Source organism: Rhinolophus hipposideros, assembly GCF_964194185.1.
Source record: "Rhinolophus hipposideros genome assembly, chromosome: 14".
Taxonomy (NCBI): Eukaryota; Metazoa; Chordata; class Mammalia; order Chiroptera; family Rhinolophidae; genus Rhinolophus; species Rhinolophus hipposideros.
This window is the reverse complement of record NC_138060.1, coordinates 58,430,745-58,457,937: the sequence shown is the minus strand read 5'-3', so window position 1 is coordinate 58,457,937 and position 27,193 is coordinate 58,430,745. Positions and strand designations below refer to the sequence as shown.

The following is a 27,193-nucleotide window of genomic DNA, read 5'->3' as shown; positions in this document are numbered from 1 at the left end:
AATCATTACAAAACTCACATGATGGAGCTTTATTCCTGTGTTTTCTTCTAGGACTTTCATGGTTTCAGGTCTTACATTTAAGTCTTTAATCCATTCTGAGTTAATTTTTGTGAGTGGTGTAAGATATGGGTCCAGTTTCACTCTTTTACATGTGAACATCCAATTGTCCCAGCACCATTTATTGAAAAGACAGTCTTTTCTCCATTGAGTATTCTTGGCTCCCTTGTCAAATATTAGTTGACCAGATATGCTTGGGTTTATTTCTGGGCTCTTGATTCTGTTCCATTGGCTTATTTGTCTATTTTTAATGCCAGTACCATACTGTTTTGATGACTGTAGCTTTATAGTATAACTTGAAATCAGGAAGTGTGATGTCTCCTACTTCGTTCTTCTTCTTCAGTATTTCTTTGACTATTTGGGATCTTTTGTAGTTTCATATGAATTTTAGGAGTGCTTTTTTCCTACTCCTGTAAAAAATGCCATTGGAATCTTGAATTGGGATTGCATTGGATCTTTAGAAGGCTTTTGGTCGTGTTGACATTTTAACAATATTAATTCTTTCAATCCATGAACATGGGATACTTTTCCATTTATTTGTGTCTGCTTTAATTTTTTTCATCAATGTCTTGTAGTTTTCAGAGTAGAGATCTTTTACTTCATAAGTAAGTTTATTCTTAAGTATTTTATTGCTTTTGATGCTATTGTAAATGGGATCAATTTCTTTCATTGTTAAAATATAGAAACACTACTGATTTTTTATGTTCATTTTGTATCATTTTGTAACATTGATCTTTTCTGTTATTTTTCTGCTCTATTTTATTTATTTCTGCTCTAATATTTATTCTTCTGCTAACTTTGGGCTCAGTTTGTTCTTTTTCTGGTTCCTTAAGGCATAGACTTAGGTTGTTTATTTGGGATCTTTCTTGCTTCTTAGTGTCGGGGTTTATTGCTATAAATTTCTTATAACTGCTTTTGCTGCATCTCATAGGCTCTGGCCCATTATGTTTCCATTTTCATTTGTCTCAAGAAACTTTTTAATTTTCCCTTTCATTTTCACTCTGATCCATCATTTGTTCAAGTACTGTCTCTTGAAGCCTGGTGTAGTTGCAGTAACTGGTTCTCTCATTCTCTCCTCTTCTGATCCCTCCAAGCACTTTAGTTTTTAGGCCTTAAAAAACCTTAAACTTTTGCCTGGGTGATGTCACAGTGGCTGCATGTCTGCATATGGCACAATGTGGAGTCAGGTGCCATTTTCAACACCCTTAGGTGGGAACCTTTGCTCTTCGGTCTCTGACTAGCATGGGTGGGCTTTCTCTCAGAAAAAGTAGTGTACTAGAACTTGGCCCCACAGAAAGTGTTCCCCAGCAGAAGCAGATTTTAGGGACTCAGTCTTAGAGTGACTCCTGGCTGAAGCTTCACAGCGCTCCTGCTTCTTAGGGTGAGGCAGGATCAGTCTTCTCAGTGTTGGCTGGTGTTCAGCCAGGGCCCCACCTCAGCACAAAATGCGTAAGTTCAGGCCTGTGGTCTGTGAATGCCGCTGCACATGGCCCTCCAGATGGTGCCATCTCTGCATAACCATGTGTGGGCAAGAGAGCTGCACTGTAAGTAACCCACGGTCACTGGTGGGCACATCAGCACCCCTCCCCCTTTTGTTTTCTAGTTATTGGGAAAAATTAGTGATTGTAGTGAGTAGTTAAAATTAAGATTCTAGTGAGGCTCTGAAATGAGAGCAGGCTTGGGGGTGTGTCCTGTCTCCACTGCTTCCTAGAACTTAGGCAAGTCTTTTCATGCCTCAGTTTCCTCATCTCCAAAAAGGGGTAGGAAACTCAAGATTTAATACCTGCAAGACATAGTAGAGGGGCGGCTGGATGGCTCAGTTGGTTAGCGCGCAAGCTCTCAACAACAAGGTTGCCCGTTCAATTCCCGCATGGGATGTGCCCCCTGCAACTAAGATTGAAGGACAATGACTTGGAGCTGATAGGCCCTGGAGAAACACAATATTTCCCAATTAAAAAAAAAAAAGACAGAGTAGACTTGAGGATCAAACAGGGTGAGGTGCATGTAGCATACAGCCCAGTAGCTGGCAGGTAATAGACGTTCAGGAAGAGTCGGGCCCCACTCTCCACATCCCATACTGTAGCAGCAGGCAAGCAAAATGCCCATCATGGAACCTACGGTGACGTTGGCCAGAAGGCAGTTCAGTGTCAGATGGGGTGATACACCCGATTACAAAGGGTTCTACAACCTATGAGAGTGTCACACTCATTGACAGGTATTAGTTGGGGAGCTAGATCAGTATATATTGTTGCCTTGAGAAAGATTTTCCTGCTAGGTTGCAGACTTCGTGGAAGGAAGTTAATACAGGAGAAGGCAGCGGAAGCAACTGGTAGGTATTGCCCATGAGACCTAGGAAGGAAGTTGGCCACCTCTCTAAACAGTTGATGAAAAATCAGTTGACTCCTTGAGCTTCGTGTTGTTACCCATCTGTAGAACAGGCTGGAGCAGAGTTTGGAAGAGGTCAGCTAGCCTAGCACAGTACGGTCCATTAAAGAGACAGCGGACAGAAGTCAAACTGCTCACAGAAGAAAGAATGCTCTTTTATTTTTTTATTTTTAAAGCATCGACATTATAGGCTGCCAGTAGCTGGTGGAAGGAAAGTCTGCTTAGAGTCCATTTCCTGGGTTGTTAGAAACGAGTCGCAGAGCTTGGAGAGCTAGTCCTTCCCACTCACTTCAGAGATGACATTACAAGTGAGTTGAACTGACCGCTCAAGTCCATCCAGTGTGTGTGAGGAAGTAGGAAGTAGAACTCGTGTTTCCTGCTTGCTCATTCCTCCTCTCCTCTTGCAAAAAAATAAAAAAAGGAAGAAGCCATGTGCTGTGCTCAAAATGTGGTCTTTGGTGGCAAGCAGAGCTGGTTTTAAATCCACTCCTCACTTTGTGTGACCTTGAGAGATTTGGGGGTAATATCCCAAACCTCTGCACTCCACTCTTTCCTTCTGTGCCATGAATAATAAACACTACTGTGCTGGGTTGTAAGAATTGAAAGGAGCTGCTTTCTATGAGTCCTCAGTCATAACTGGCACTCAGTTAACCCTGGTGTCTGTCTCCATTCCTACAGACAGCGCGGCAGGTTTTGTCCAAAATCTTATGTTTTAGACAAAAATCTCAAATGGACTTTGATTTCCTCTTCTGTCAAACAGAAGAGTTTGACTAAATTCCATGAAATCGTCCCTAAAATTCTGACTCAATAATTTTTTTTTGTTTTGCCAATTAATTTTATGCGTGGTCTTGTTTTAAAGTTGTCTCATTAATTTTTCTCATTGTTGCAACATAGGATAAAGCACATCCATAAAAAGGGAAAGCAGAATATGTTACCCAAATGAGTGGTTGTTTCTACTGGTCCTTAATGTTTGTGTCACATATTTTGTCATCCTATATGTGGGTGTGTATTTTTTTTAGTAGTTCTAGGAAGCTGGAAGGTGGTAAACTAGCCAGTTGTAGTACAATAAATAGTTGTAGTAAGTAGAGAGACTGTTAGCCTCCATGAGCTCTCCAAATCCCAAACTGTTTTCTGAAATGAAGACCCATTGTTAGGAGTGGAGTGTGTACACGAGTGGGTTTTATAAGGAGGTGGCCGGTTATGAGGTAAGAAGGCAAATTTAACTTACCACTTCCTGGTCCCCTCACTGAACTGGGGGTGCAATATTTTACTTTCTTCAAGTTTTTTTGTTGAAGATTGAGTATGACAGAGATAAGAGGCAAGAGGGAGGAACAATGTAGACTCGGTGGTAAAAATTTTACAGAAAAGGCCAGCAAGCTCTGCCTGTCTGGACACCTTCCTTGACTGGCAGGGTGTGATGCAGACGATATGGTAGCTTTCCTTTGGACCACACCTTTTGGAAAACGTAGTGACTCATTCTCGTTTTTTTCATGAAACATTTCAACCATAGTGATTCATGGTTCATTTTTTGTTTCTCTGAGAATCATCTGAAAATGGGTATAAAATTTACAATCCTTTTGGATCCTTACACAAATTAAAATATTATAGCCCAAATAAATTTTCTACTTGATCAGATTCGTTTCTAAAGTGTCCAGGGCATGGCCCATTTATTCATCTTTGAAGTTGTGGGGCTGGCCTGTGAATACTAAGTCTGTCACTTTTGAAATGTGAGAAATTGTAAAAGGTAAACACCATGTTCTTAAGACCACAGGATTTAAACCATAGAAGGTTATTGATATAATCATTAGGATGAATTTCAATCCAGGATTATAATAGAAATAGCGGAAAAGATGCAACCTTTTAGTGGCCCTTTCAAGGGATTGTTACTGAGCTAACTAGTGAAAATTCATTTAGGTGAGAATCCCATCTTTAGGGCAAGTTCAAGAGGATATCAGACCAGCCCCCCAACAGAAATCCAACATAATACTAGATTTATTAAAATGATAAATATTCACCTGAAACAAATTTTGACCTAATTAAAAGCCTCCTATTTAAGGGTTTCTAATACCTTGCTGATGTTCATGACATCTGCTAAGGAGTTAATGAAATTGAGAAATTGAGTTTTAACTATGTAGATCTTACTAGTAGGGACCCAAAAAGCTTAATCCCTTTTTTTTTTTTTTTTTGAGTATTTGGATGATCTTTATTCTCTAAGCCAAAGGAAATAATTGCACCTAATTTTGAGTTTATTGAACCAGTCTGTGTACAGATACTTCATACAGGCCTGCACGTCCAGCCCCACTACCAGCACCTGCGCTCTCCCTGCCAGGTCCGGCCTCTCCCCGCTCTCCCCCCGGCTTTTATCTAAGCGTGCACTTCACCTGGCGCCATGCCCTGCTGAGATCCCACCCCTTCAGAAGTCCTGGCTATGAAAAAAGCTGTTTATCTCACTTCTGGGTTTTGTGGGGGGGATTGTTTTGGGGGTTATTATTTGCCTCTCTGTTGAGCTATTCATTAGAAATCTATGTGTTGGGATTATTGTGGGGTGTATCTGTCTGATTTATGTACCCACTTACTCTGGCACATACTTGTGCCAGATACCAAGCTACAAAGCTAAACAAATGGGACATGCAGGTTAGGAAAAAAGCAAGTGAGACTGGTGTTACCGGATTGGGAGCTGGGAGAGGGGAATGGCAGCGCCCGAACTGGCAGCACACTCCTTGTTCCTGGGGTGTGAGCCCCAGCACAAGTCTGCATTCAGTGGCTGCTCCATAAATGTCTTTTTGAGTTGAACTGAAACGAAGTGAGGACATGTTAGAGAGCACACGGGGCAAGGGAATGGGATGAAGGACCGGGAGAGGGGCACTGGAGGAGGCAGCCCCTCTGAGGGCATGAGCTGGTTGGCAGGAGTGGTTGGTATTGAGCATTCTGGGACACACCAGCCTGTGTGCCCCCTGCCCCAAGACCTGAGCAACCAGTCCTGCCCAGATCCTCACAAGCAAGGACTCGTGTGGGGGCGAATCATTGGCCAAGAGCCACTCAGCCCCAAGGGTGGAGTTTCCCAAATTCAAAACAGAAAAAGAAAAGAGGTAAATATTTGCCTTTTCTGTACTTATTGAGGGCAGAGTGCAGGGAGTGTGTACCGTTTCAAGGTGATTTTCTTTCCCCATATTTCTCAGATTTTCAGTTGGCTAATTTAAGGAACACATCCTTATTGGAAAGCCACTTGCATTGCTTTTGGAGCGGCCTGAGGGTTAAGCAAACTTTTCATAGCAGTACGCCTCGACTGGTTTTCATTGGGATATTTTGAAACTCTAAAGTGTGGGGTGGAATGTGTCCGTCAGTTCAAAGGTTAGTGTCTGGCTCTGCCAGGAGTGCCCTTAGCAGGGTGCTTTCCCAATCACACGTTCTTTCACCCTGAGGGGCAGTGGGAAAACAGAGCTCCTCTATACACGCTTTGGTCCCACGTTGTCCAAGGGTGGACCATTCTGGCTGCTTGAGTAAGAGTCACAGTCCACCTTCAGGGTCCTACTTGGTGGACCTCCACCGTTTGGAATATGGCCACAACCCTGAAGGTGAGCAGGCAGGGCTCCACGAGGTGGGCCTGGGATCACATGGCTCGTGCACGCTGCTCATGTGCTCAGGTAATGAACACACGTGTAGTGAGGGTTCCTACGTGCCAGGCTCCGGACTAATGAAGCAGATGGTGGGAGAGCATAGCAGGCGTTCCCTGAGTCCCCTTCTTTTACAGACAAACGAATCTGACAAGATTTCATTTCATTTGCTTGTCCAGTCCACAGCCAATTAGCAATGGGAAATAGAGGGGATGTTGGGAGGATTGGAAACTGCAGACACAGAAACGGAGAAGGGACAAAGGAGATGCTGGAATTGCAATTATAATAGTGTGATCGGGCCCATCAGTGCGAGTGGGGAGCCCAGTGAACCCCACACCCCTGAGGACAAAGCTGCCCCACACATCCAGCCTCCTGGTAAGGGCTCTGAGTCCTTCCAAAGGAGTGGGTGGTGTTGTGCTTAACACAGGAACTGCTAGGATATCTGGTTTTCTTTTCTTTTTAAGATTTCCATCCTAACCATCCGAATGCTTAAAATGTATTTCTGCTTAAGAACTAACTAGCCACCATTCCCTGGGAAATTTACTTTTGGAAGAGTCTATTTCTCAGAAAAACCACACCTGTGAAACAGAACTCTAGTTTAGTCGAGCCATTGCTGCACATAAAACCAAGAATGGGCCACTGTCAGAGGACAGAACAGTCATCCACTTTGACTATACAGGAAGGATCTCAACGGGAGCGTTGCTCTAAAACACGTTTGCAGTGGTCCTCCGTTTCTGAAAAGCACACCGTCTGTGAGCACTGAAGAGCGAGCAGTTTGATGGAGTCCACAGGCTGTGGTGAGAGGACCCTCAGGCTGCAGACGCCAGAGGCTATGCTGTCTGTCACCAAGGTGTCGGGTGGTGTGAACTGTAACTGACCGTCTAGGTCACACTGAGCTGTTCTGCAGGGGGAGCAGGAGTAGGGATGAGTGACGACTGCCCAGAACCAGGGTCAGCAAACTGCCATAAAGAGCGGGAGAGTAAATACTGTAGGCCACGCATTCTCCATCAGAGCTACTCAGCTCGGCCATTATCATGCAAAAGCAAACTTCATTGGTTTAAAGTTTAGACTAATTGTGAGAACGTGGGTGACATGCCTACAAATCCATATGGCAGCAAGAAAAACCAAGAGTGGCTGCATCTGGAGGTTGTCAAAATGTTGGGCTTCCATCAGCTTTCGAATCGTTGTGGGATTTCAGCTTTTTGTTTGTTTGGTTTGGGTAGAACAGAGTTTAGCGTTTTAGAATTTGCTGGGCACAGGTCGAGGTCCAGACTCTGGTCTCTCATCTGCTGTCCTCCTTGGTGCTTCAGAAGGTGTCCCTGCATCTTTTAAGGTCTCTGGGTTGTCACTGCCACCACTAAGTGCCACTGTTTCTGAAGGGCACAGGGTTGCTTCATTAGGAAATTCTGGTTGATGGACCATCAGGAGTCACCGCTTTTACTCTGCCCGGGATGATTATCCTCTGGGTCACGACCTCTTGTTCCCCAGCTCCCAACACAGCGTACCCAGAATGAGATGGGCACTCCGAGGATCTGTCGAGTTGATGTGTCTTTGGACAGGTACATGGTACACATTTAACTGCATCTCAGCCACTCCTGCTCTGCCACCCTGGGGCCAGAGGCCCTGGCCTTCCTCTTTCATTACTAGTCTGTGTAACTTTTGACTCTAGAACGTTCATTCTGAGTAGTAGTTCCTGCTCTGCCCTCTCAGCTTTCTGGACACATCTTTACTTTTCATGACTGTGCTGTATTCAGTCCAGGTGCTTTCTCTTTCTTGGGGGTGAGTACAGTGGCGGAAGAAGGAAAATTGGGCAAAAGGGTGCAGATAACGTAGCACAACCATGGAAAGCTTGACCTTGGATGCAGAACCACCAGTTTTCGGGAGAACACACACAGCCAGTGCTGCTTTTGAGTGATTTCCTCGGCTGGGAAGTGACTTGAGTTTTCAGAAGCCTACGGTGTCACTTGCTTTGCCGTTGTCTTTGCTGCTGGTGGCTTTTCCATGTCACCTCCATCGGGGAGCCATCACAATTGCTGACTGAGAAATCTTGCTGTGATGCAGTGACCACAGAGTTTAAGAAAAAGAAACAGAGGAAGGGTGTCTGTACTTGCCGCGTCTTGCAGCAGCACATGCTGCAGACAGACAGACGTCCACTGTTGGGCCTTAGTTACTTCACCACTGTCTGCAAGGACTCGAGCTACAGTGTGAGGAAGAAAGGGTGCCTTGCTCAGCACGTGTTTCTGAAGGAAGGGGCCTTCCCTGGAGAGCACACATGCACGGCCCGGTCTGTCCAGGGCGTCAGTCTAGAGTTCCTCACCAGCACCCCCAACTCCCTCGACCCTCACACCAACCCTGCGAGGGGGTGGCTGGGGCTGGACTGTTATTTTCACAGGTGAGGAGACAAAAACTCGCGGAGCCCCCAGCCAGGAGGTGGGGATCATGCTTGGACCCATTGCCCCCCATTCCTACACTTCGCCCCCTCACCCACAAAAATCAGCGCTCAGAGTCTCTTGTCCCTGGAAGAGAAGCCCTTTGGGCCGTAGGGCCAGCACCCCGGCTTGTTTCAGCATCTTTCCCATCCCGGTGACGTTTTGTCTTTACCACGACTTAGCAGTACGCTGAGTTAGAGTGTCTTCTAACTCAGTGAAGTGGTTGCGGCTCAGCACTCGTCCTGGGACCACTTCTTCCTACTCCCCCTGTTGACTGCAGGCAGCTTCAGCGTCCGGCTCAGGGCTTGTCCTCGGTGTAGAGGCAGCCGTGTTACTGCCGAGAGAGTGCTCCCAGCGGGCTCAGGCGCCCCCACCGTGTCTGTCAGGTCCCTATTTGAACATGCCCACTGAGACGCTGTCTGCCCAGGAGGTCCCTGAAAGCAAGGAGACCTGCTCTGGCTGACCTTGGGCAAGGCATTTGCCCTTGGAAGCCTGCTTTCCGTTATCTGTCACGTGAAGGCTGTAGGCAAGGTGGGCAGATTTCCCAAAGCTGATACTCAGGATGGGGGGAGAACTCACGGTTTAACTGAACAGAAGGTTCGGGCAGCTTTTCGGCAGGAGGCTCACATGTAGATACACCTGGCTCACTCTGGACAGGTAATTTGGTCAAGTCTCCTTGATGACAAGACAACACTAAATGTCGGGGTCCTCCTCCTCTCTTCCAGATGCCAGTATGGACAGAATAGCTTATGATGCTTGTGCCCACCACTTCCGAGACATTGAGCGGAAGCCGGAATACCTCCAGCCGGAGCAGTGCATCCCGCCTCCCGACCCTGGTCCTGTGGGAGCCATGTGGTTTATCCGTGACGGCTGTGGCATCGCTTGTGCCATTGTCACCTGGTTTCTGGTCCTGTATGCGGAGTTTGTGGTCCTGTTTGTCATGCTGATTCCATCTCGAGACTATGTGTACAGCGTCATCAATGGGATTCTGTTCAACTTGCTGGCCTTCTTGGCCCTGGCCTCCCACTGCCGGGCCATGCTGACGGACCCCGTGAGTATGTCTGGGCTGCTTTGGACCAGCCCACACTCTCCTCCTCTGGCCCTGGCGTGCCCGCTGCCTGCATATTGCCCCTGGCCTCAGGAATGTGGAGAACCGGAGAGCCAGGGCTGGGGTGGCAAGTGGAAGCGGGCCCCACTGAGGGGTGCCATCTGTGCCACAGCCCTTCGGTCTTGGTGAAGATACTGTACGTACAGTGGTGTGTACGTTAGTGGAGCCTGCAGTGGGAAGGGTTCTGTCCTGGGGAAGCCTCACCTCTAGTTAGAAAGGTGCAGTCGGGTAACCATGGAGCCCGGGGCCTGGTGACTGGAGCTGAAAGCATGATGGGGGTTTCAGGACAGCGCTTCACAGTGAAGACAGGACTGGCGCCGGGTGGATTTGAAATGAAAGCCGTAGCCAGCTCCAGGAACCTGCACGGAAACGGCCTTCACTTTTGTTTGGGCAAGGCTCATCTTTTCCCGAAAACCTGGGCGAGCCTGTTTTAGGCCGAAGCAAGTGCCTCCTGGTGAATGTCTGTGGGGAAAGCCAGTGACTTAGCTAAATGTACCCAGCTGTGCCAATGGCTGTTGCATGTCCTTACCTGCTATTAAACCCTCCATTGCTGTTCATTATTATGTATGGGAAAGCGGGAGGGCCTTATTTAGTAAAGACCTCCTGTGGTTTCATTGTTTGGGGGGGTGAGTGTGTTTAAATTAAGGAAGGGAAAGCATCTCGCAGATTTCCCTTCTGTGAGCCCCAGGGAAAGCTCAGTAAAGATCTGGGTCCTGAGCTAGTTCCCTTCCCGAAGGGCTCCATTTCTTGCTGGTTCAGGTGCTGGATTGTGAACCCGTCCCGAGGGAAAGCAGCTTTCCCAGCTCAGTTACCTGTCAGCACCAGTCCAGACAATGCAGGAGCCTGGGGAGTTCCACACACCTGCGGGGCGGGGCGGGGCCTGCTGGCCCAGAGCTAGTGCTGCTTACGGGTCATTGAACAGCTGTCCCTGTAAGAAATGAAGTACCTGCTTACAATCGGAAGTGTTCCAAAACTCAAGGGTATAACACTTTTCCCAACAGCATCAACTTGGTCCTACTGGAAACAAGTTAAGGGTTCATTCAGAAATTTGTATGATGCTCTTGCTGTTGGGGACACGGGCGTAAAAGATATGATTTTGCTCCCTTATCATTTAGTTTCTGTTAAGCCCCAGGAACCATTCCTACCGTCAAGGTGCCCTCTGTCTAGAAGAGAAGTTGGGTGAGGCCAACCTGTGTGGTTAGGTTCCTGGAATTGGATGTAGCTTTCCCTTGCTGTGGCAAAAGGAAGCAGGGTTGCTGAGGAAGAGCAAGCACGGGAGGGGGAGGTTAACCAATCCAGGCTGGGGTGGCTGCCTGGAGGAGGTGATGCCAGGCCAGTTTTTATTAGAGCGGTGTACGTGAGCGCGGTACACGTGGAGGGGAGGTGGAGGGTAATAGGGCAGGAAGGCACTGAGGACATTCCAGGCAGGGGCAGTAACCTGCACAGACAGGGTTGCAGCAGTGGGGGCTCCCCCAGGAAACTAGCAGGTGTTGGGCATGGTGGGAACTCCGAGTAGAAGGGGTCTGCGCTGGTCTGTGGGTGGGCATGCTGAGGGGCCTTCTAGAGCCCCTGAAGATGTTAAACAAAAGAGTGAGGAGATTGTCACCTTACAAGGTCACTCTGGCAGCAGTGAGGAGGAGCCCTGGGGGCACTGATGGGCGGGACAAAATGAATGGCTGTTTATTGAGGAAGAGGTTTCCCGTGGGAGAGGTTCCATTCTGAGCAGTGGATAGGCAGTGAGCAGACAGACGGGACCCCTGCCCTCGTGAAACTCACATCCTCACAGGGGGTGAGGCAGCAGAGGTGATTGAACTGGGTCACTTCAGAAAGTGACAAGTGCTGTAAAGACAGTGAAGCAGTGTGAGCAGGGGCCAAGGGGACTACTTTACATCAAGGTGGTCTGAGAAGTCCTCTCTGAGGCGGTGCCATTGGAGCACGTGAGGTTGCTAGTCCAGCAAATGAAAGCCTGAGGGCAGAGCCTTCCAGGAAGAGGAGAGAGGAGGTAAAGGCCCAGAGGTGGTGCTCTTGGGTATTTGAGAAACAGGTCTAAGACCAGGTGACTGAAGCACAGTGAGTGGGGACGGGCTTGAAGAGGTGGGGAGGGCTGCAGAAGCCAGGTCACGCAGGGCGTTGTGGGCCTCAGGAGAACGCTGGTCTTTATTCTCAGTGCATTGGGAAGCCATCAGAGGCATGCTGTGACATGCCTTGTGTTTGGGATGGGGGTTGGATGGGGAGCAAATCAAAGCAGGAAGATGAGAGGTGTTGCACTGGTCCACACAAGCCGTGTGGCGCAGACCAAGGTGGGAGTGGTGAAGCTGGAGAGAAGGGATATATTTTAAGCCACTAATTCTCAAACTTGGCTGTACGTTAGAATCCCCTGGGGAGCTTTTAAAAAGTGCTGATGACAGACATGCCCCCACCCCCAGAGCCTACTCTAATTTCCTGAGGCGGAACCCAGGATATTGGGGTGCTTTGAAGCTCTCATGGGTCCCTCAGGTTCATCCCTGAGACCTTCCGTTCAGAAGAGCTGACAGAATGGAGAGACGTTGTAGATTGTCTTCCAGGGTGCTCTTGGCCTGAGCAGCTGGAGGGTTGCTGGTGCCATTTATTGAATCGTAGAGTGTGGGGAAAATCAATTTTGGAAAAGAAATCGAGGCTTTTGTTCTGGCCAAACTGTGTCTATATCACATGTCAGCAGAGATGCCAGGTGGGCAGCAGATAGCCAGCCAGGTCAGGGGCTGGTGGAGGGTCTGGATGAGAGAGTGGAGTGTAGAGGGGATTGGTTTCTCGAAGGCATGTGAATCAGGGGATGCCCCTCAGTGTGGTGTGTTGCTTGGCTTCCGATCCCAGATGAATGAGAGCCATAGACTGTATCCCAGACGCCAATCAACTTCTCATAGGTCTGTTTTGCTGGTGGCCCCCCAAAAAAACTGGGCAAAAAAATGAAGCACTTGTCAAATATCTGCCATTGTTAAGCGGGGCAATGCAAAGCATGTCCTGTAGACAGGCTGTGTCCCTGCTCTCCTTGCCACCACCTGCCTCTCCCCACTCCCAGCATGTGACATCCTGTGCAAAACCAAGTGTGTAAACAGAGACGGGGAGCTGCAGTGGCTAGAGCTCCTGGGCTCCCTGACTTCCAAGAGCAGAAGCGGGAGCCCCGATCTCACACTGAAAGCAGATGGAGTAGGGGTTCCTTACTGACGCCGCAGGGGAGTCTGTTTTTAGAAAGACATCACTGCAGGGTTCTAAGGAATTCCCTAATAGGATTATAATGTTTGTGTATAATTAACTTTCAGAGAAAGTTACATCCTAAGGTTATAAACTATGTATAACAATGTATGTACATTGTATATCATTTTGGTTTTCTAGTATTACTAGTAAAAAAAAAAAGATCTAATAGTCTCCCTCAAATAGTTACTGTACCACTTCCAGCTTTGAAATTCTTATTTCAAATGTAACACCAGAACAATTGCAACCACCAGAGTTTTCTGGACCCTTTAGCTGGCATTTAGTACGTGGGTTCATGTAATAGTACATGGGTCCACATAGAGCTTGAACAGAAAAGGGAAGAGGGAAATGACTGACAAATGTGCAAGCTGCCCCTCAGAGGGGAAGCTCCCATTGGAGAAATGGGATAAAAGGGGTATAGGCCTGGAAAGAGAGGGAAGGGGACAGGTAGGTGCCTCATTTGGCAGATGGGCTGGCCTGGAGTACAGGTCAGACTGCTGTTGGATCTCGGGGTGCTCTCTCCTTGCCTGCTCTGAAGTTGTGTAATTCATCAGAGGCACTCTCTGTGTTCCTGAAACACTTCAGATGTTTGGAGGGCGGGAGTGGCTCAGAGGAGGCAGCCCTTGGTAACAGCCTGAACTCACAAACCCTTATCCTGGACCCCCTGTCTCTCCTTTCCTCCCTCTCCCAGTCTCACCACTTTCTCTTTTCCAGTTACAAATACAATTTAATTCCTCATCCTCTGAACTCCCTTAGGACTCCTGAGGGATTCCCTTTAAATTGTAGATCTGGGACGATGTCTTTCTCCCAGAAGGTGCTTAAAGCTGAGAGCCATCGCTTGTTTCTTTTTGTCCTGATTGCCAGGAAGCTCAAAGCCAAGAATTACACAAGCACAGCAATTGTGCAAACGCTTATGATAAGCAAGCACTTTTTGCCCCTCCTTTCTTCGAACCTAATAATCTGTTAACCTCATTATAAATTATCTCAAATCTCAGATTTTAGAAAACGAGGATGATAAATCAATTCGATTTAACCACACTGCTAATGAAAAGAAAAGCCGTCTGTCTGCCCGCCACTGCCCCCACTCCTGGAGCCCAGCCCTGTAAAGACTCCACACAACCGTCTCAGACAGACCACGGCAGGCCACTGATTTGGGTCTGAGTTGCCAAAACTCATCTGGGGACCTATCGGGGCTCATTCCAGCATGCAGTTGGTATTCCCTTCTGGAGTCTCACTCGGCGACCTTACTGAGCACAGTGTGTAAGAACCAAGTAGCAGGTATTTCCTGGGGCCAGTAGCATGGCAGCATGACATCAGGCCATCGGGGTCACAGAGGAGGAATGATGCTGGGTAACAGGTGAGGGGCCAGGTGCAGACAGAGAAGCGCCATGCCCACCTTGCCCAGGGGTATTGCACGTTCCCTGTGTGAGGGCAGGGGCCTGGCCTCGCCTCGGGGCTCATTGGAGTCAGGGGCTGCGTTCTCTCTCATGCCAGGCAACTTCTCAGACCTGCCACTGAGCAACTTACAAATACCGACCGAAAAATCTAGCATCTGGCTCCACAGAGAGGAGAGCGGCCAACTGGGAATTAGCTGCCTCCTTCCTGTCTGTGGAGGAGACAGGCGACCTTGTGACACAGGCCTGGGGCGCAGGTCATCGTGTTCTGGCAGAACTGTGAGAGCGCCCCAAGCAGCACACGCCTGGATCCCGTGGCCCCCGAAGCAATTTAAGCAAGTTTCATCCTGGTTGCTTGAAACGAATGGGAAAGTTGAGTCCTCCACACCACTGGTGTTTCTTTGGAACCTGTCTCCGCTGCTTTCCATTGTGTCCTTTTCGCATTGTCCTGTCATCCTAGATTCTTACTGAAACAGGCCTTATTTTCCTTGGCCTGTTTGAATCATGGTAGTGTGATGATACAGTTGTTGGCAGGAAAACGGTATTACAGCATCGAGGCCCTCAAACAAAGCCTCTTCACGTCATTTAATAACAATATCTGATAAATACATAAGCTGTCTTCTGGTAGCGCATGGGTTCCAGGCAGGGATTGCCTGGGTCTGAAACCTGGCTCCACCTCTTAGTAGCCACATGATCTTGGGAAGTTGCCTAATTTCTCTGCGTTAGTTACCTCATCTATAAAATGAGGAAGATCACAGTCTCTACCTTGAAGGTTTATTGTCAGAATTAACTGGTATATACAGGAAAGCACTTGGAACTGTGCCAGCACGTAAGCACTCACTCAGTGTCTGTTGTGTCATCATTATTATTCCCCTTCGATTTATTGGCTACAGGCTCGTGCCAGGCCCTGGGCAATTCACTGGGCTGCAAGTTGAAAGGCATTCTCTCCATCCTCCAGGAATTTATAGTTGTGTAGGGGAGATTCATTAAGTGGATAACTAAGTGATAGTACTTGTTATACGACAAGTACAGGTCGTGGGAGCACAAAGGCCAGGTGAGGGCTTCTGACCTGGGAGTGGCCTGGGCCACCGGGGAAAGGCAGAGGGGGTGACCTGAGTGGGTTTTGGTTTGGGTGCAAGAGGCAAGGAGGTCCTGACAGGCTGCAGGGAGGTGCTAATGCGGGGTTCCTGATGGCTCTCCCTGGAAAGCACGGTGCCGCTGGGAAGTCCACACGGCGTGACTGTCTGGGGCAGGAGGTGACAGTGAATCGGTGTTCCAGGGCCTTCTCTGTGCCTGCCCAGGGGCTTGGACTCTGCGCCTGGTGAAGGCCCCAGGCAGCCTGCGAAAGCTTTTGGGCAAAGAGAACATGATCAGACTCATGTTTTAGAAAGCTTACTCCGGGACGTAGTGGGGAGAAGGGATAAAGGTGGGGCTGCAGGATCAAGGGAGAGACTGGAGGCAGGAAGACCTCAGAGATTCCCTAGAATCTGGGGCATGTGACAGTGGAGCTGAATGCCGGCCATGACGTAGAAGGGAGGACGGGAGACTCCAGGCCCAGTCGGGGCCAAGTTCACACAGTGAGGTAGGTGAGGCTGTGGGCAGAAGGGTTGGGGGTGACTCCCATCCTTGTACCAGGATGACAGGGCAGGTGGGTGTGCCGTGGGCCAGGGAAGGGAGGAGAGCAGGGACAGTTCGGGGAGAAGGTAATGGGTTCAGTTCTAGCATATTTAATTTGGGGGGTTGCTTTTAATTCCTTTTGAACGATCAGGTGGAATTATGTGCAGCTCCCAAAGAGGTCTGAGTTGGAGCTGGCGATCGTGCGTCACCACTGGATGGTGAGAGGGGAAGGTTGTTGGGGGGCGGGGAGCACATGAGCGGGGGGGGGGGGGGGGGGGGCAGGGCTGGCGGTGGACCCTGAGGACCATCAGTCTCCAGGATGGGCAGGTTCGCGAGAGAAGGGGAGACGTGGAGATCCAGAGAGGAGGGGCTGGGGGTCCGTGAGGGGACCCCAGGGAGATGAGGGCTAAGCATCAGCCTTTGGATAACCACAGGGAGTTAGTTAGTTGCTCAGTGACCTGGTTAGAGCGGTTCTCGGGTGTGGAGGCCACAGGTGCCAGTGAGCAGTGAACTAGAGTAAGTGAGAGGTGAGCAGAGACAGCAAGACGCTCAGCCCTGACGGGGGGGAAAGTGGGAGTCTGCTAGGACCACGAGGGAAAAGCTCTGAGGTGACAGTGTGGGCCGCTGAGGGTCAGGATGACCTGGAACCCTCGCCCTCTGAGATGCTGGGTACCTGTGCGTCTGCGGCTGGGGCAGGGAGCTGAAGACTGAGGGAGTTTACGCTGAGTTTCTCCCACATAGAAATGGAAGTGAGGAGGGGCTGAGGAAGGCACTGGAAGTTTGGGCTAGCCCCTAAGGGAAATGGTTGATGAAGCCATATCACACCTCCCTCTCCTAGATTTAAATGGATCCCACTAGGGCCGAATAAATATTTTAGAAGCATATGAGCATCTTTGTGGGTCTATAGCTTTTTAAAAATGTTTTTAGCTTACCATATGCACAGAGAAAAGACTGGAAGAATATACTCCAAAATGCTAATAGTACTTCTCTTTGGGTGATACAGAATCAAAGGGTGGGTTTTTCCCTTTTAATTTCCTCATCTGTATGTTTTTTAAAATCATGAACAAGTATTACTTTGGAAATGAGGGGCAGCGTCAGTCATTTTGGCCTGCCAGGCTGCAGAGAGGTGCTTTGAGCCATCCCTGTGAGAGGTATAAAAATGGGGCACGGGGGTTTCTCAGTATTGCAAGCCTGACGACATTGGCAGGTGTCTCAGTGGGCCTCCCGGCTCCCTGCCTTCGGACAGAACAAAATTCCCTATCATGAACTAAGAACAGGAAGTTCTGAAATTGGTGGACATAAGCCCAGAAGAGCATATTCCTTTTTTAAAAAAAGAAAGAAAAAGACGTCTGAGGCAGAGCCTGGAAAGTGCCCGTGTCGCAGACTCCTGTCCCAGGGCTGGCACTGCTGGTCTCCGGCTCTGAGAGAGGGGCTCCCGGGGCAGATGGGGACTTACCTAGATGGGAATGGGCAGGAGATTTATGCAAATGGGTCACACTGGGGGACCAACTCAGAAGGGCTGAGCTGTTCCATGGTGTCTCCTCTCCAATCTTGGGGTGCAGTAGCAGGTGACAATGAGAAGATCACAGGAGAGCTCAGATTGCCCTTTGCAGTGGAGGGGTTTCCTCTCGCAGCCCTTTATGTGGGGCCTTCTGAGGTTTACAGCAAACTCTGGTGGCTGGGACCTTAAAAACCAGGTATCGGGAGTGGGGGGAACCCAAGCTGGGCCTTCTTTTAGGAAAACTCAGCCCCACGGCTTCATCTCCTTGGGTATGATGATCCTCCGTGCTTTGCCCTTGTACATGTGATAATAGAGACTTCTGTTTGGGGCTTCAGGATCCATAAAAGTTGCCTGAACTCAATCACTTTTTACATTACAGAGAATTAAAAATAAGGCTCTCTCGGCTTTTGTAGGACCCTGTCCTCTGCCTGGGCCAGTGCCCTTCCCAAGCCCCCATTAAAATCCCCTCCTCGGGGTGGGCTGGGCCCTCCCTGCCTTGTGAATCAGACGTCACCTGGGACCCTTCACTGGTGCCTCCAGGGGGACCCTCCGCTGAATCGAGATGAGCATTTTGGTTACAAACTTCAGGAAAGTTGTTTATATTCCTGCTTTGGGTATATGTTCCTCCCTGGTATAATTTTTTGCTTGTATTTTTGATGAGTTTTTTTCTTATTGCAAAAGCCACATGTTCATACTAGAGCTTTTAAGAAATATAGTCAAGAAAATTAAAATGACCTGTGATTCTACTGTGTGAGAGAACCATTAGTGCCCTTGCATATCTTTGTATATATGTGTATATAGATAATCTGTACCAAAATGGGCTTCTGTCCTACTACTGTTTGGAAATCTACTCTTCCCTTTAACAATCTGTCATAGGTGTTTCCCATGTCAGTATCTGGGTACTTTTATGGCCTGTTTAGTGTCAAAACTATGTCCTCAATGTCACTGTACATACCACAGTCCTTGCCTCCCTAAGTTTGTTTGCGTTTCAATTTTGGTTTTTTGGCATCTGACTGCATTTTGCAGACCAGGGTTTTTTTCCTACTTCTTTTTTGAACGATTAGAAAAAATTGTAATGAACCACTTTGGACACTTGAAAGGGTAGAAAGGATAATATGGTGCCCACCCATACATACACCCATTGGCATTTCCCTAGGAAAAGTCTTTGCCAATAAAATTCATCTGTTATTTCTGAACAGAGTCCCCATGTTGATGAACGTGTCCTACCCTGTGTGTGTCATTGCTACTTTCCAGTGACCGTGTCCACTGTGGAATGTCACAGCTGACGGGAGCCTGAGCCCAACGCTGACACCTGTCCTCTCTTACAGGGGGCAGTGCCCAAAGGAAACGCCACTAAAGAATTCATCGAGAGTTTACAACTGAAGCCGGGACAGGTGGTGTACAAGTGCCCCAAGTGCTGCAGCATCAAGCCCGACCGAGCCCACCACTGCAGGTACACGCGCCCCGGGGCTGGCCCCACACACACACATGCTCCCCCGTGGGTGCCTTCAGCGGCTGGGCACCGAGTGACCACTGTCAGCCTCCCTCCCAATACCCGTGAGCTCACTCTCTTTCCAATGTGACACCTGTCTCACACCTGGCAGGCCCGGGACCTCTCTGCCTTTGTTTCCATATGTGTGGTGACCCGGGAAATCCTGCTGCCCCTCCCTCACAGCTTTCTTACTTCAGGACAGAGCATTAGAAAATCATTCTCTGAAGGGCTGGTACTTGACCCATGTTAAGAGGCAGACCCTGTCCCCTTAAACTTTATAGGGAAATGAAGGGTCATCCTTGAATGAAGGCTTTTCTTTACAGCAAAACTTCAAGAGGTTGTGACAATTGTAGAATTCAGCCAAAAAAGCCATTTCCCCATCTTATCTGGATGATTTTCCCCTTTTCATTTTCAGAATTCTTTGAAGACAGCTAGTTAAAAATTGCACTTTGTCATTACAAGGGTACTTTGAATGCTCCGTCACAAACATGCCGCTTGGTCCCTTTGTCAGACTGGAGCGTGTTTGGGGTGGGGAGACGTGTCATCCTTGCCAGTCTGCGGCTGTGGGAACATTCGGGTCCTGTGACAGATCCTGCCGACGGCAGGGGTCATTGCTGTGTGGGGTCACTGCCCAGCTCTCAGAGGGTAGCGTGTGGCCCCTGAGCACTGCTGTGTCCCGGGCACCGTGCCCACTGGCTCTCACCCCCAGTCCTCTGGGCCCCTCTTTGGGCCCCCAGCCACTGGGCCCCTCTCTACTGCTGACCAAACACGCCCCAGAGCACCCACTTGAAACCCCTTTTAGAAATAAGTGCTGACGGAAGAGAAACTGCCCAAGAGCTTGGAGCAGGGAGGTGGTTACCCTCAGGAGTTTGTTCCCCGGACGGGGAGGGGCCTGAGAGCCGACTGTCTCAGGAAGGACAAGCAAGAAAGGGCTGAGAGTGTGGCTTCATGGCGTGGAGGCGGCTCCTGGTGGCTGAGGCCCAGGGTACAGGGGGTATCTCTCTTCACTGTCTGCTTGTCGGAACCTTTCAACTGTACACCGGGGACCTTTCAACTGTACACCGGGGACAAATGTTACCAACTAAAGCCTCTGTTATATGTTATTCATGTGTATTTTATAAGTTGGTAACACACATACAGAGAGACACACCAGGTGATGGAGTTGCTGGTACCTAACTATTTCTTTACTTTCTCCATGTATGCCCCTTTCATGCCTCCCTTTCTTACCCTGCCCTCCTGGCCCCAGGGAGATTCTGGAGCTGGGCCAGCCTCTCCAAGATGTGCCCATTTGTGATGTGTAAGCGAGGCCCTTTGAAGTTGTAGAGAAGAACAAGGGTAGAGCCCAGAATGACTCCAGCACTCCTCAGAGCTAGGCCCAGGGTTTGTTCTCGATTTTTCCTTACGTTAGTACTTACTTAGCTCCTATGGCTGGGGAACCTGAGGCTCGGAGTTAGGCCAGTCTGACCAGGCAGCACAGCAGACCCAGGTCTGCCTTGCCACCAAAGCTCATGCCATGCTTAGAAAAGGCCACACCTCTTCCTTGCAGCTCAGAGTCGGGGCCTCGCAGTGGAGCCCTCCTTCAGAGTAGTCTGTGCTCCTGGCCTGGAGTCTGGGGGCAGCTCAGCCCATACCCACAGGAGCCCCTACCCTGCATGTTCCTGCTGTGTCGGTCAGTGACAGCTCAGCAGGCAGCCTGTGTGAACAGAGACAGCTTCTCCCCCAGCAGGGCCCTAAGGGCAACCCTTCCTGCAGGGCCACCCAGCACAGCCCACTGTGCACTTGAACCTGAGATAAAGTTAGTCATGGAAACTAGTGGAAAGAAGAGCTAGTGGGAACTAAAGAACTTTTGAAAAAGAAATCTAATTGTTGCAAACACTGTATTCTTTCCAAGCTTGTATTTATCGTATTTCAAACTGTTTTGAACTAATAATGCCCCCAAGATCAATGAACTGGAAAAGGAACACTTTTGATGACCAATCTGTTGGCAGGTGGGTCTTTCTAAACTTGACCTTTGAGAGGTAGTTGCTTTCAAGCCCCCATTGTCCTTGTACATTCCTTTCATATTTTTTGTGTTGTCCAAAGGGGGGGAGGGTTGTTTGCTATCAGTTAAGCTTGAAACCATCCAAAAATGATCCCAATAACAAGTTAGTAATTTGCAAATTAATTAGATCATCTGACCAACACTTAAACTCAAATGACCACTTTGCTTTTTTTTTGGCTATGTGGATGTTATCTTAGAGCTGAAAGGTCCTTGGAGGGGGCTTCCTGCCACCCTGAGACGGTCTGCACTTCACCCAGCTCTGAACTCATCCAGCTCTCCCTTCCATCAGCCACCCCCGCCCTGGAAGCTTCTGCAGAGAAGCTCCACCCAGCTGGGAAGCTCCACCCACCCCTTGGGTTTCGGTCTTTTGGGGAAATTGGAAGCAGCTGTGTTCTGTAGCCCATCTCATCTTGTCACGTTTTGAAACTGTTTCTTCATTGTGTCCTCTCAGTAAACCAAATTCTCAGCTCAGTGCTCCTCAGGAGAGCGGCCATGTCAATTCCACCCTACTTTTATGTTAAACAAGAGGGAGGGGAAGGACTGGCCCTGTTTGGAATGACTGTGATTCTGCCTTCCAAGCAAACCCCAGGTGCCCGAGGAGGCCACTTGTGTGTAGGAGCTGGAGCTGGGTCTGGGCTGCCAGAGCCCCCCCGTCCCCGTGAGGACACCCCTAAATGCCTGCCTGTGGCTTCTTTCAGTGTTTGTAAGCGGTGCATTCGGAAGATGGACCACCACTGTCCCTGGGTCAATAACTGCGTGGGCGAGAACAACCAGAAGTACTTCGTCCTGTTTACAGTAAGTCAGTCGCGGAATTCTGCCGCCCTCCACCCGCAGCAGTGGGGTGCTGTGTTCCCCCAAATCCTCAGCACTTACCGTGGTCTCTGCTGCTGTTCATAATACTGCCTGGCCGTGTGGACCTCCGCCTATCTGCCAGGCTCTTGGCTCAACAAGGGCCCGTCTGTCCCTTCACTGAGCATCTAAAAAATTGGCTCGAGTTGATTAGCTCAAAGCAAGGGCCGTGTGTTCTGGGCTCCATCCCCAGGGTCCAGTCTAAGGAGCTGAAGAGGGCAGTTTGGGTGAAGAGCTAGCCCACCCCAGCGGCAGTAGGTGCGGGGGGTTTAGTGTGAGCGCTGGAAGGACCATGGGCTCTCAGCACCCTGACTTTGCAAGTGAGGAGAGGCAGCTGGGTGGAGCAGCCCGGGACAGCCCAGGTCCCCCTGCCGATGGCCATTTGCCACTTGTTTCTGTTCTTGTCCCACATGTTCCCCGTGAGTGGCTGCTCACCTCAGACCCAGGGCTGGGGGCGAGGGCAGCGGGGGAGTCACCAGATGCGTCTGTGGCCCCCCGCTCCTGGTCGGCCCTCTGCCTAGCTCAGTGGGCCTAGTGGGGGTATCTGAGCACCCCGTCCTGGGAGGCTGCATGGTCAGAAGGTTCCCGCAACAATGGCGTCTGCATTGTCTTCCTGTTTCAGATGTACATAGCTCTCATTTCCTTACACGCCCTCATCATGGTGGGATTCCACTTCCTGCATTGCTTTGAAGAAGACTGGACAAGTGAGTATGGCCAGGGCATCCCTCCCTGCTGGGGGGGTGGTCCGAGTGGGGCGGGCTCTGTGTTTCTGTCATGGTGCCAGGGGCCAACCTCATTTTATTAGATCTCCTGCAAGCCTTTGGAGTGACCAGGAAAGAAACAGCAGAGTCCCAAGTCTCTCATCAGGAAAAAAAGCAGCCCCTTAAAGTCAGTTCCACAGGTAAAGTAGTGAGTGGGACAGAGCCGCTCGCCTGAGGTGCCCGGGGAGCAGGAGGCCCAGCAGGAGGCGTGTCCAGGGAGTGGGAACCCTGCCTGGACAGGAGAACTTTTGTTTCCATGTCTTTCAGCAAAACACTTTATTCAAAGGTCATTTTATTCCAATCTTGCAGAAATCTATTTCTAATTTTCTGGCCAGGAGGTGGAGACTTTTTTTGTTAACTTCTTTGTTTTTTGTGGTGGTAGTTTTCTAACTGCTTCCTCACCAATGTCCATGAAGACCTGGGCAGTGAGGAGAGTGCACAGACTGCATGAGGCGAAATGCCTGTGTCATTGGAATGGAGCTGACCGGCCGTTTTCGTACTGCCCACTGAGAGCCAGGCGTGGCCCAGAGGGCTTTTTAAGCCGAGCCTGATTTCATCCTTATAACGAGCCTGCAGAGAGAGAGAGGTGCTCCCCACCTTGCAGATGACAAAACCCCGAGCTCACAGAGGTTGAACAAGTTCCTGAGCTCACACAGCTAAGAAGAAGGCCTGCGAGCCAAGCCCCAGGTGGAACAGGGATTCCAGCCCTGTTGGGGCAATTCCCATGCCCAGTGTGTTCTTGGTCGTCTCTGGTCAACACTCCTGAGGGAGGAGGCCTGAGGCACCCAGTCCCTGTGGCAGCTGGACAGGGAAGGTACCGGACAGTCCCCAAGTGGAGGCCTGAGATGGGCTGTATGACCGTTACTGCCATCACTGTTCAGCCCTGCATGAGCTGGTAGGCCATCCAGCTTGTATAAGAAGGGGCGGGGGACTGTCCCCCACATGAGGGCACTGAGAGGGCAGCTGAGGTGGGTAAGGAGAGAGCAAGGCACCTCCACCCAGTGAGCACCCCGTGTGCTGGGACAAGGCCACACTGTGCCGATGTTCCCTCAGGAATTCTCGGTCCACTGTCCAGAAGGGCAACCGAGAGCTCGGAGCCCAGGTTCGTTTGTTGTCAGCAGGTCTCCAAGGCTGGTTGGACAGCAGGGACCCAAACAAACTCCCCACCTTCCTAGAGCTGGAGGTGTTATGGGAAAGGCAGATAGCACGCAAGCACAAAAAGGACAGGTGATTCCATAATGCATGGGACAGAAAAGACACGAGGGGCTAGGACGGAATCTTGGTGGGGACCGTTTAGTGAGAGCTCCGGGCAGGAGTTGGTGCCAGGACCACAGCCCACCGTGTCTGCCTGACCACAGAGCCCCGAGGCCAGGCAGGCAGCTGCCATACCTGTGGCCACCCAACCAGGCCCTGCCCAGCAAGGACCCACGAAGGGGACCATCTGGAGGCGTTGTTAAGATCCGAGGGAAAATGAGGAGATGAAGGCATTTCCACGAGACGTTCCTTACCCTGCCATCAGTCAGTGCTGAGTTCCCAGATTGGGGGGCTGGGTTCCAGGGTCATTCCCAGATTTGACCTTCTCTGTGCCTCCTGACATTCGTGGGAAGGAGCCAGCAGGGCGGCTCCGAGGGGGCGCTTTCTCCCTGAATTCCCCGAGCCCGGTGAAGCCTGAGCGCTGGAGCAGACAGATGCAGGAACAGCTGGGCCTGACAGGCACGGCGGCTGTCAGCGAGGGCGACCCCTGGGTCGGTGTGTGCTGCCAGGGCGGTCAGCAGGGCCCCCGTCTCCCTGTGTGGGCCACATTCCCCCAGCGGTTCCCAAGAAGCTGCCTTGGTGGCGGGGAGCCAGAGAAGGGGCTCGGTCCCGGTCTCCCCACCATCTCCACAGCACCTCTGCTTTTCTCTTCAGTGGGTGGGGTTTCTGATTTAGACTTTGTTCCGACAAAGGATTCCAGTGCTTATAAAACAGTCACCTGTAGTCACACCTGGAGGCCTGGGGCGGGACAGGGGCTTGCCTGGGTCACGCCCCGGTCAGCGCGGCCGGCACAGCAGTGCCCGGGAGTCTCAGGGCCAGGCCTGGACGGAGGCCCCTGCATCTGTGCCTCCTGTGGTGGCATCAGGTCTTCGTGCCTCAGCCCTGGGTCCTTCCCGGCTCCTTCCGTGTGCCAGGCACTGTGCCCGGCCCTGGGGTACAGACGTCACAGGCTGGCCGCGGACAGACAGCGCAGTGCGCAAGGCCTGCCAGGGACGCTCCCGTCGGGGCAGTGCAGCCAGGTCTGTGGCCGGGCGGTCTCCACTGAGCCTGGAGGCAGCGCGGGAGTCCCGGGGCGGGGGCCGCCGGCCACGGCCCTGAGCCGCCTGTGCCTTCCCTTCCAGAGTGCAGCTCCTTCTCGCCGCCCACGACTGTCATCCTCCTCATCCTGCTGTGCTTCGAGGGGCTGCTCTTCCTCATCTTCACGTCGGTGATGTTTGGGACCCAGGTGCACTCCATCTGCACAGACGAGACGGTGAGCGGCCAGCCTGCCCACCACCTCTGCTCCTGGGATCTGGGGGGCCCCGGGGCCAGTGTTGCTGGGGGTGCTGCTTGCAGGTCAGACCGGAGAGCCCATGGCCAGGCCCCGGTGTGCAGGGCACATCCCCCCGTTGGCAGTGACACTGCGTCTTCACACAGAAGTCCTCCTCCTTGGGGCTGGCATGGCACGTCACAGCAGGAATGGGCCCAGCAGCCTTGGTGAAAGGTTCCCTTTGCCATAAGTCCTTCCGTTCTCCCAGTATGGTTCTGTCTGCACACTGCTCTGTGTCAGGCATTCTGCTGGCCCCTGGACACCCTCCCATCCAGGGCCACCGGCCTGGAGACGGTGGTGGACAAAGGGTGCCGTAACCCAGCTGGCACAGGCAGTCTGCTTCCCAGAGGACGTCACTTCATGACTTGTCCTGAGGGCAGAGTCAGGAGACACCCCTGCCGTGAGCCCCCAGATCCATGGAGCGAGCTCTCACCTGGGCTCTAGGTCACCTCCACTTGGCCCAGCTCTGGTCCTCGCCCGTTGCCTTCTCCCTGCCCCTACCTTCCACCTACTCACAGCTCCTTCTCTGGGAGCGTCAAAGCTGCCAGCTGGGCTGGACAGGAGCCCACTCCCCTGGGGCCACTGCCACCACCCACCACCTTCCTAAGGTGTCCCAGGGCCTCAAGGTGGTCAGTCCATGCCTGTGATGTGGGCGTTTCTTCCCCTTTTGGCTTTGGGGTCCAAGGAAGGTGCAGAGTCATGAGGTCCTAAGCCCGTCCTGGCTTTTGGGTCCCTTCAGGTGGCAGCTCTCAGCAGTGGTTGAGGTCCCCTGTGGGGTCGCTTCGGGCCGGGTGGGTGTCAGCTGTAGATGGCGGCTCACAGGAAGGCAGTCTGAACCTCTGCTGAGGCCCCTGCCCTGTGTGTGTGGGCAGTCGGCATGCAGGGAAGAGGGTCTCCTGGCTGCCAGGCGCCATCGTTTGTTCTGTGGCAATTCCCAACAATGTTGAAGGTTGTGTGGCATTCAGCAACTTCCTCCTTTTGTAAGAAATAACATCATTGTGAAAGAGTTTCTGTAAAAATAGTCGCTAGTGGTGTGGAGCCAGCTGTGTATGCAAGCAGTACCCATGACCAACTTCTCCACGTAAGACCTGCAGGGAACCACAGGTTACTGTCCAGCCCCACCCACTCTTGGGGTGCTGCCAGGCCACACATGCCGGGCTCTAGGGAGCCCGAAGGAGAGCTTACACGGCACTGGCCCTCGCTATTAATTCACCTCAAGGCCATTCCTAAAGGGAGTCGTGTTGGAAAGGAAAGGGGAAAGGAAGGGAGGCCCACAGCTCATGGGAAAGGGTGTCTTCCCCTCACTTCTGTCCTTCCCAGATCCCCAGGCTATAAACAGAGACTCAGACTGGGCTGTCCCCTCGGGCCCCATTCCTGCCCCCCTCATTTCACCAGAGACCATGGCAGGCAGACCCCCTGGCCACTGACCAGCTCCATTGGAAGAAGGGAGAAGGGGGGACCAGCTTTCTCTGCCAGCCCCCATTTTTCCTGTGAGACTTAGTGTGGGGAGCGGTGCGGGCTCTGTGACAAATGCTAAGGTGGCCTTGGGTCACACGTCTCCACACAGGAGCTCTGGGAAGACCTTTGCCGTGACTGAGGCTGACTGGTCTGTCCGTCTGGCCCCTCTAACCTGTACTAATCCTTTCTCCTTCCTCATCTGGTGACTTTTCCTCTGACCCCCGTCTCTCCCTCCTGTTCTGCCTTCTCGGTTATGCCTCGCCAGCCCAACGTCCCAGGCTGGCGAGACTGACAGCGCCAGAGCAGCCATCTGATTTGTTCCTTTTTTTTTTGTCTGCAAAGTGGTCATAGTAACTTCACACCACCTTTGAACTGATCCCAAGTGAACGGCCGTCATTGGCTGTCATGATCGCCAGCTCTGAGGCTTCCCGACCGCACCACACATAGCCAGCGCCAGGCCAGAACTGCCTCTGCAGAGCCAGTGAGGACCCCGAGTCCGCAGGTGTCCCTGTCACTTAAAGGGCACCGGGGTGGCAGACGGAATAACGGCTTAGGCGCCTGCCGACGGTGCTCATTTTCCCACTCTTCCTGGAGGGACTTGTAAACATGTGTCCACCCCACCGCCCCCCAGAAAAATGTAGGATTTTTTTGAAAACATTTTTTAGGAGAGAAAGGGAAGAAAATGTATTACGTGGT

General features: G+C 51.1%; 1 protein-coding gene across 6 annotated transcripts in view; it reads left to right on the top strand.

Annotated features, from left to right (window-relative positions):
• The window catches only part of ZDHHC3 (zDHHC palmitoyltransferase 3), a 46,478-nt gene that overhangs the window by 6,199 nt on the left and 13,086 nt on the right, over positions 1–27,193 (top strand). For 5 of the 6 annotated variants that reach the window (XM_081071591.1, XM_081071587.1, XM_081071588.1 and 2 more), the window contains exons 2-6: positions 9,211–9,536; positions 18,662–18,786; positions 21,565–21,661; positions 22,338–22,419; positions 24,852–24,982. In XM_081071591.1, the coding sequence (XP_080927717.1) occupies positions 9,219–9,536; positions 18,662–18,786; positions 21,565–21,661; positions 22,338–22,419; positions 24,852–24,982 (753 nt within the window). In that variant the 5' untranslated portion in view covers positions 9,211–9,218. Of the gene's footprint in view, positions 1–9,210; positions 9,537–18,661; positions 18,787–21,564; positions 21,662–22,337; positions 22,420–22,520; positions 22,617–24,851; positions 24,983–27,193 lie in introns of all 6 variants that reach the window. The other variant, XM_081071592.1, reaches the window with a different exon arrangement.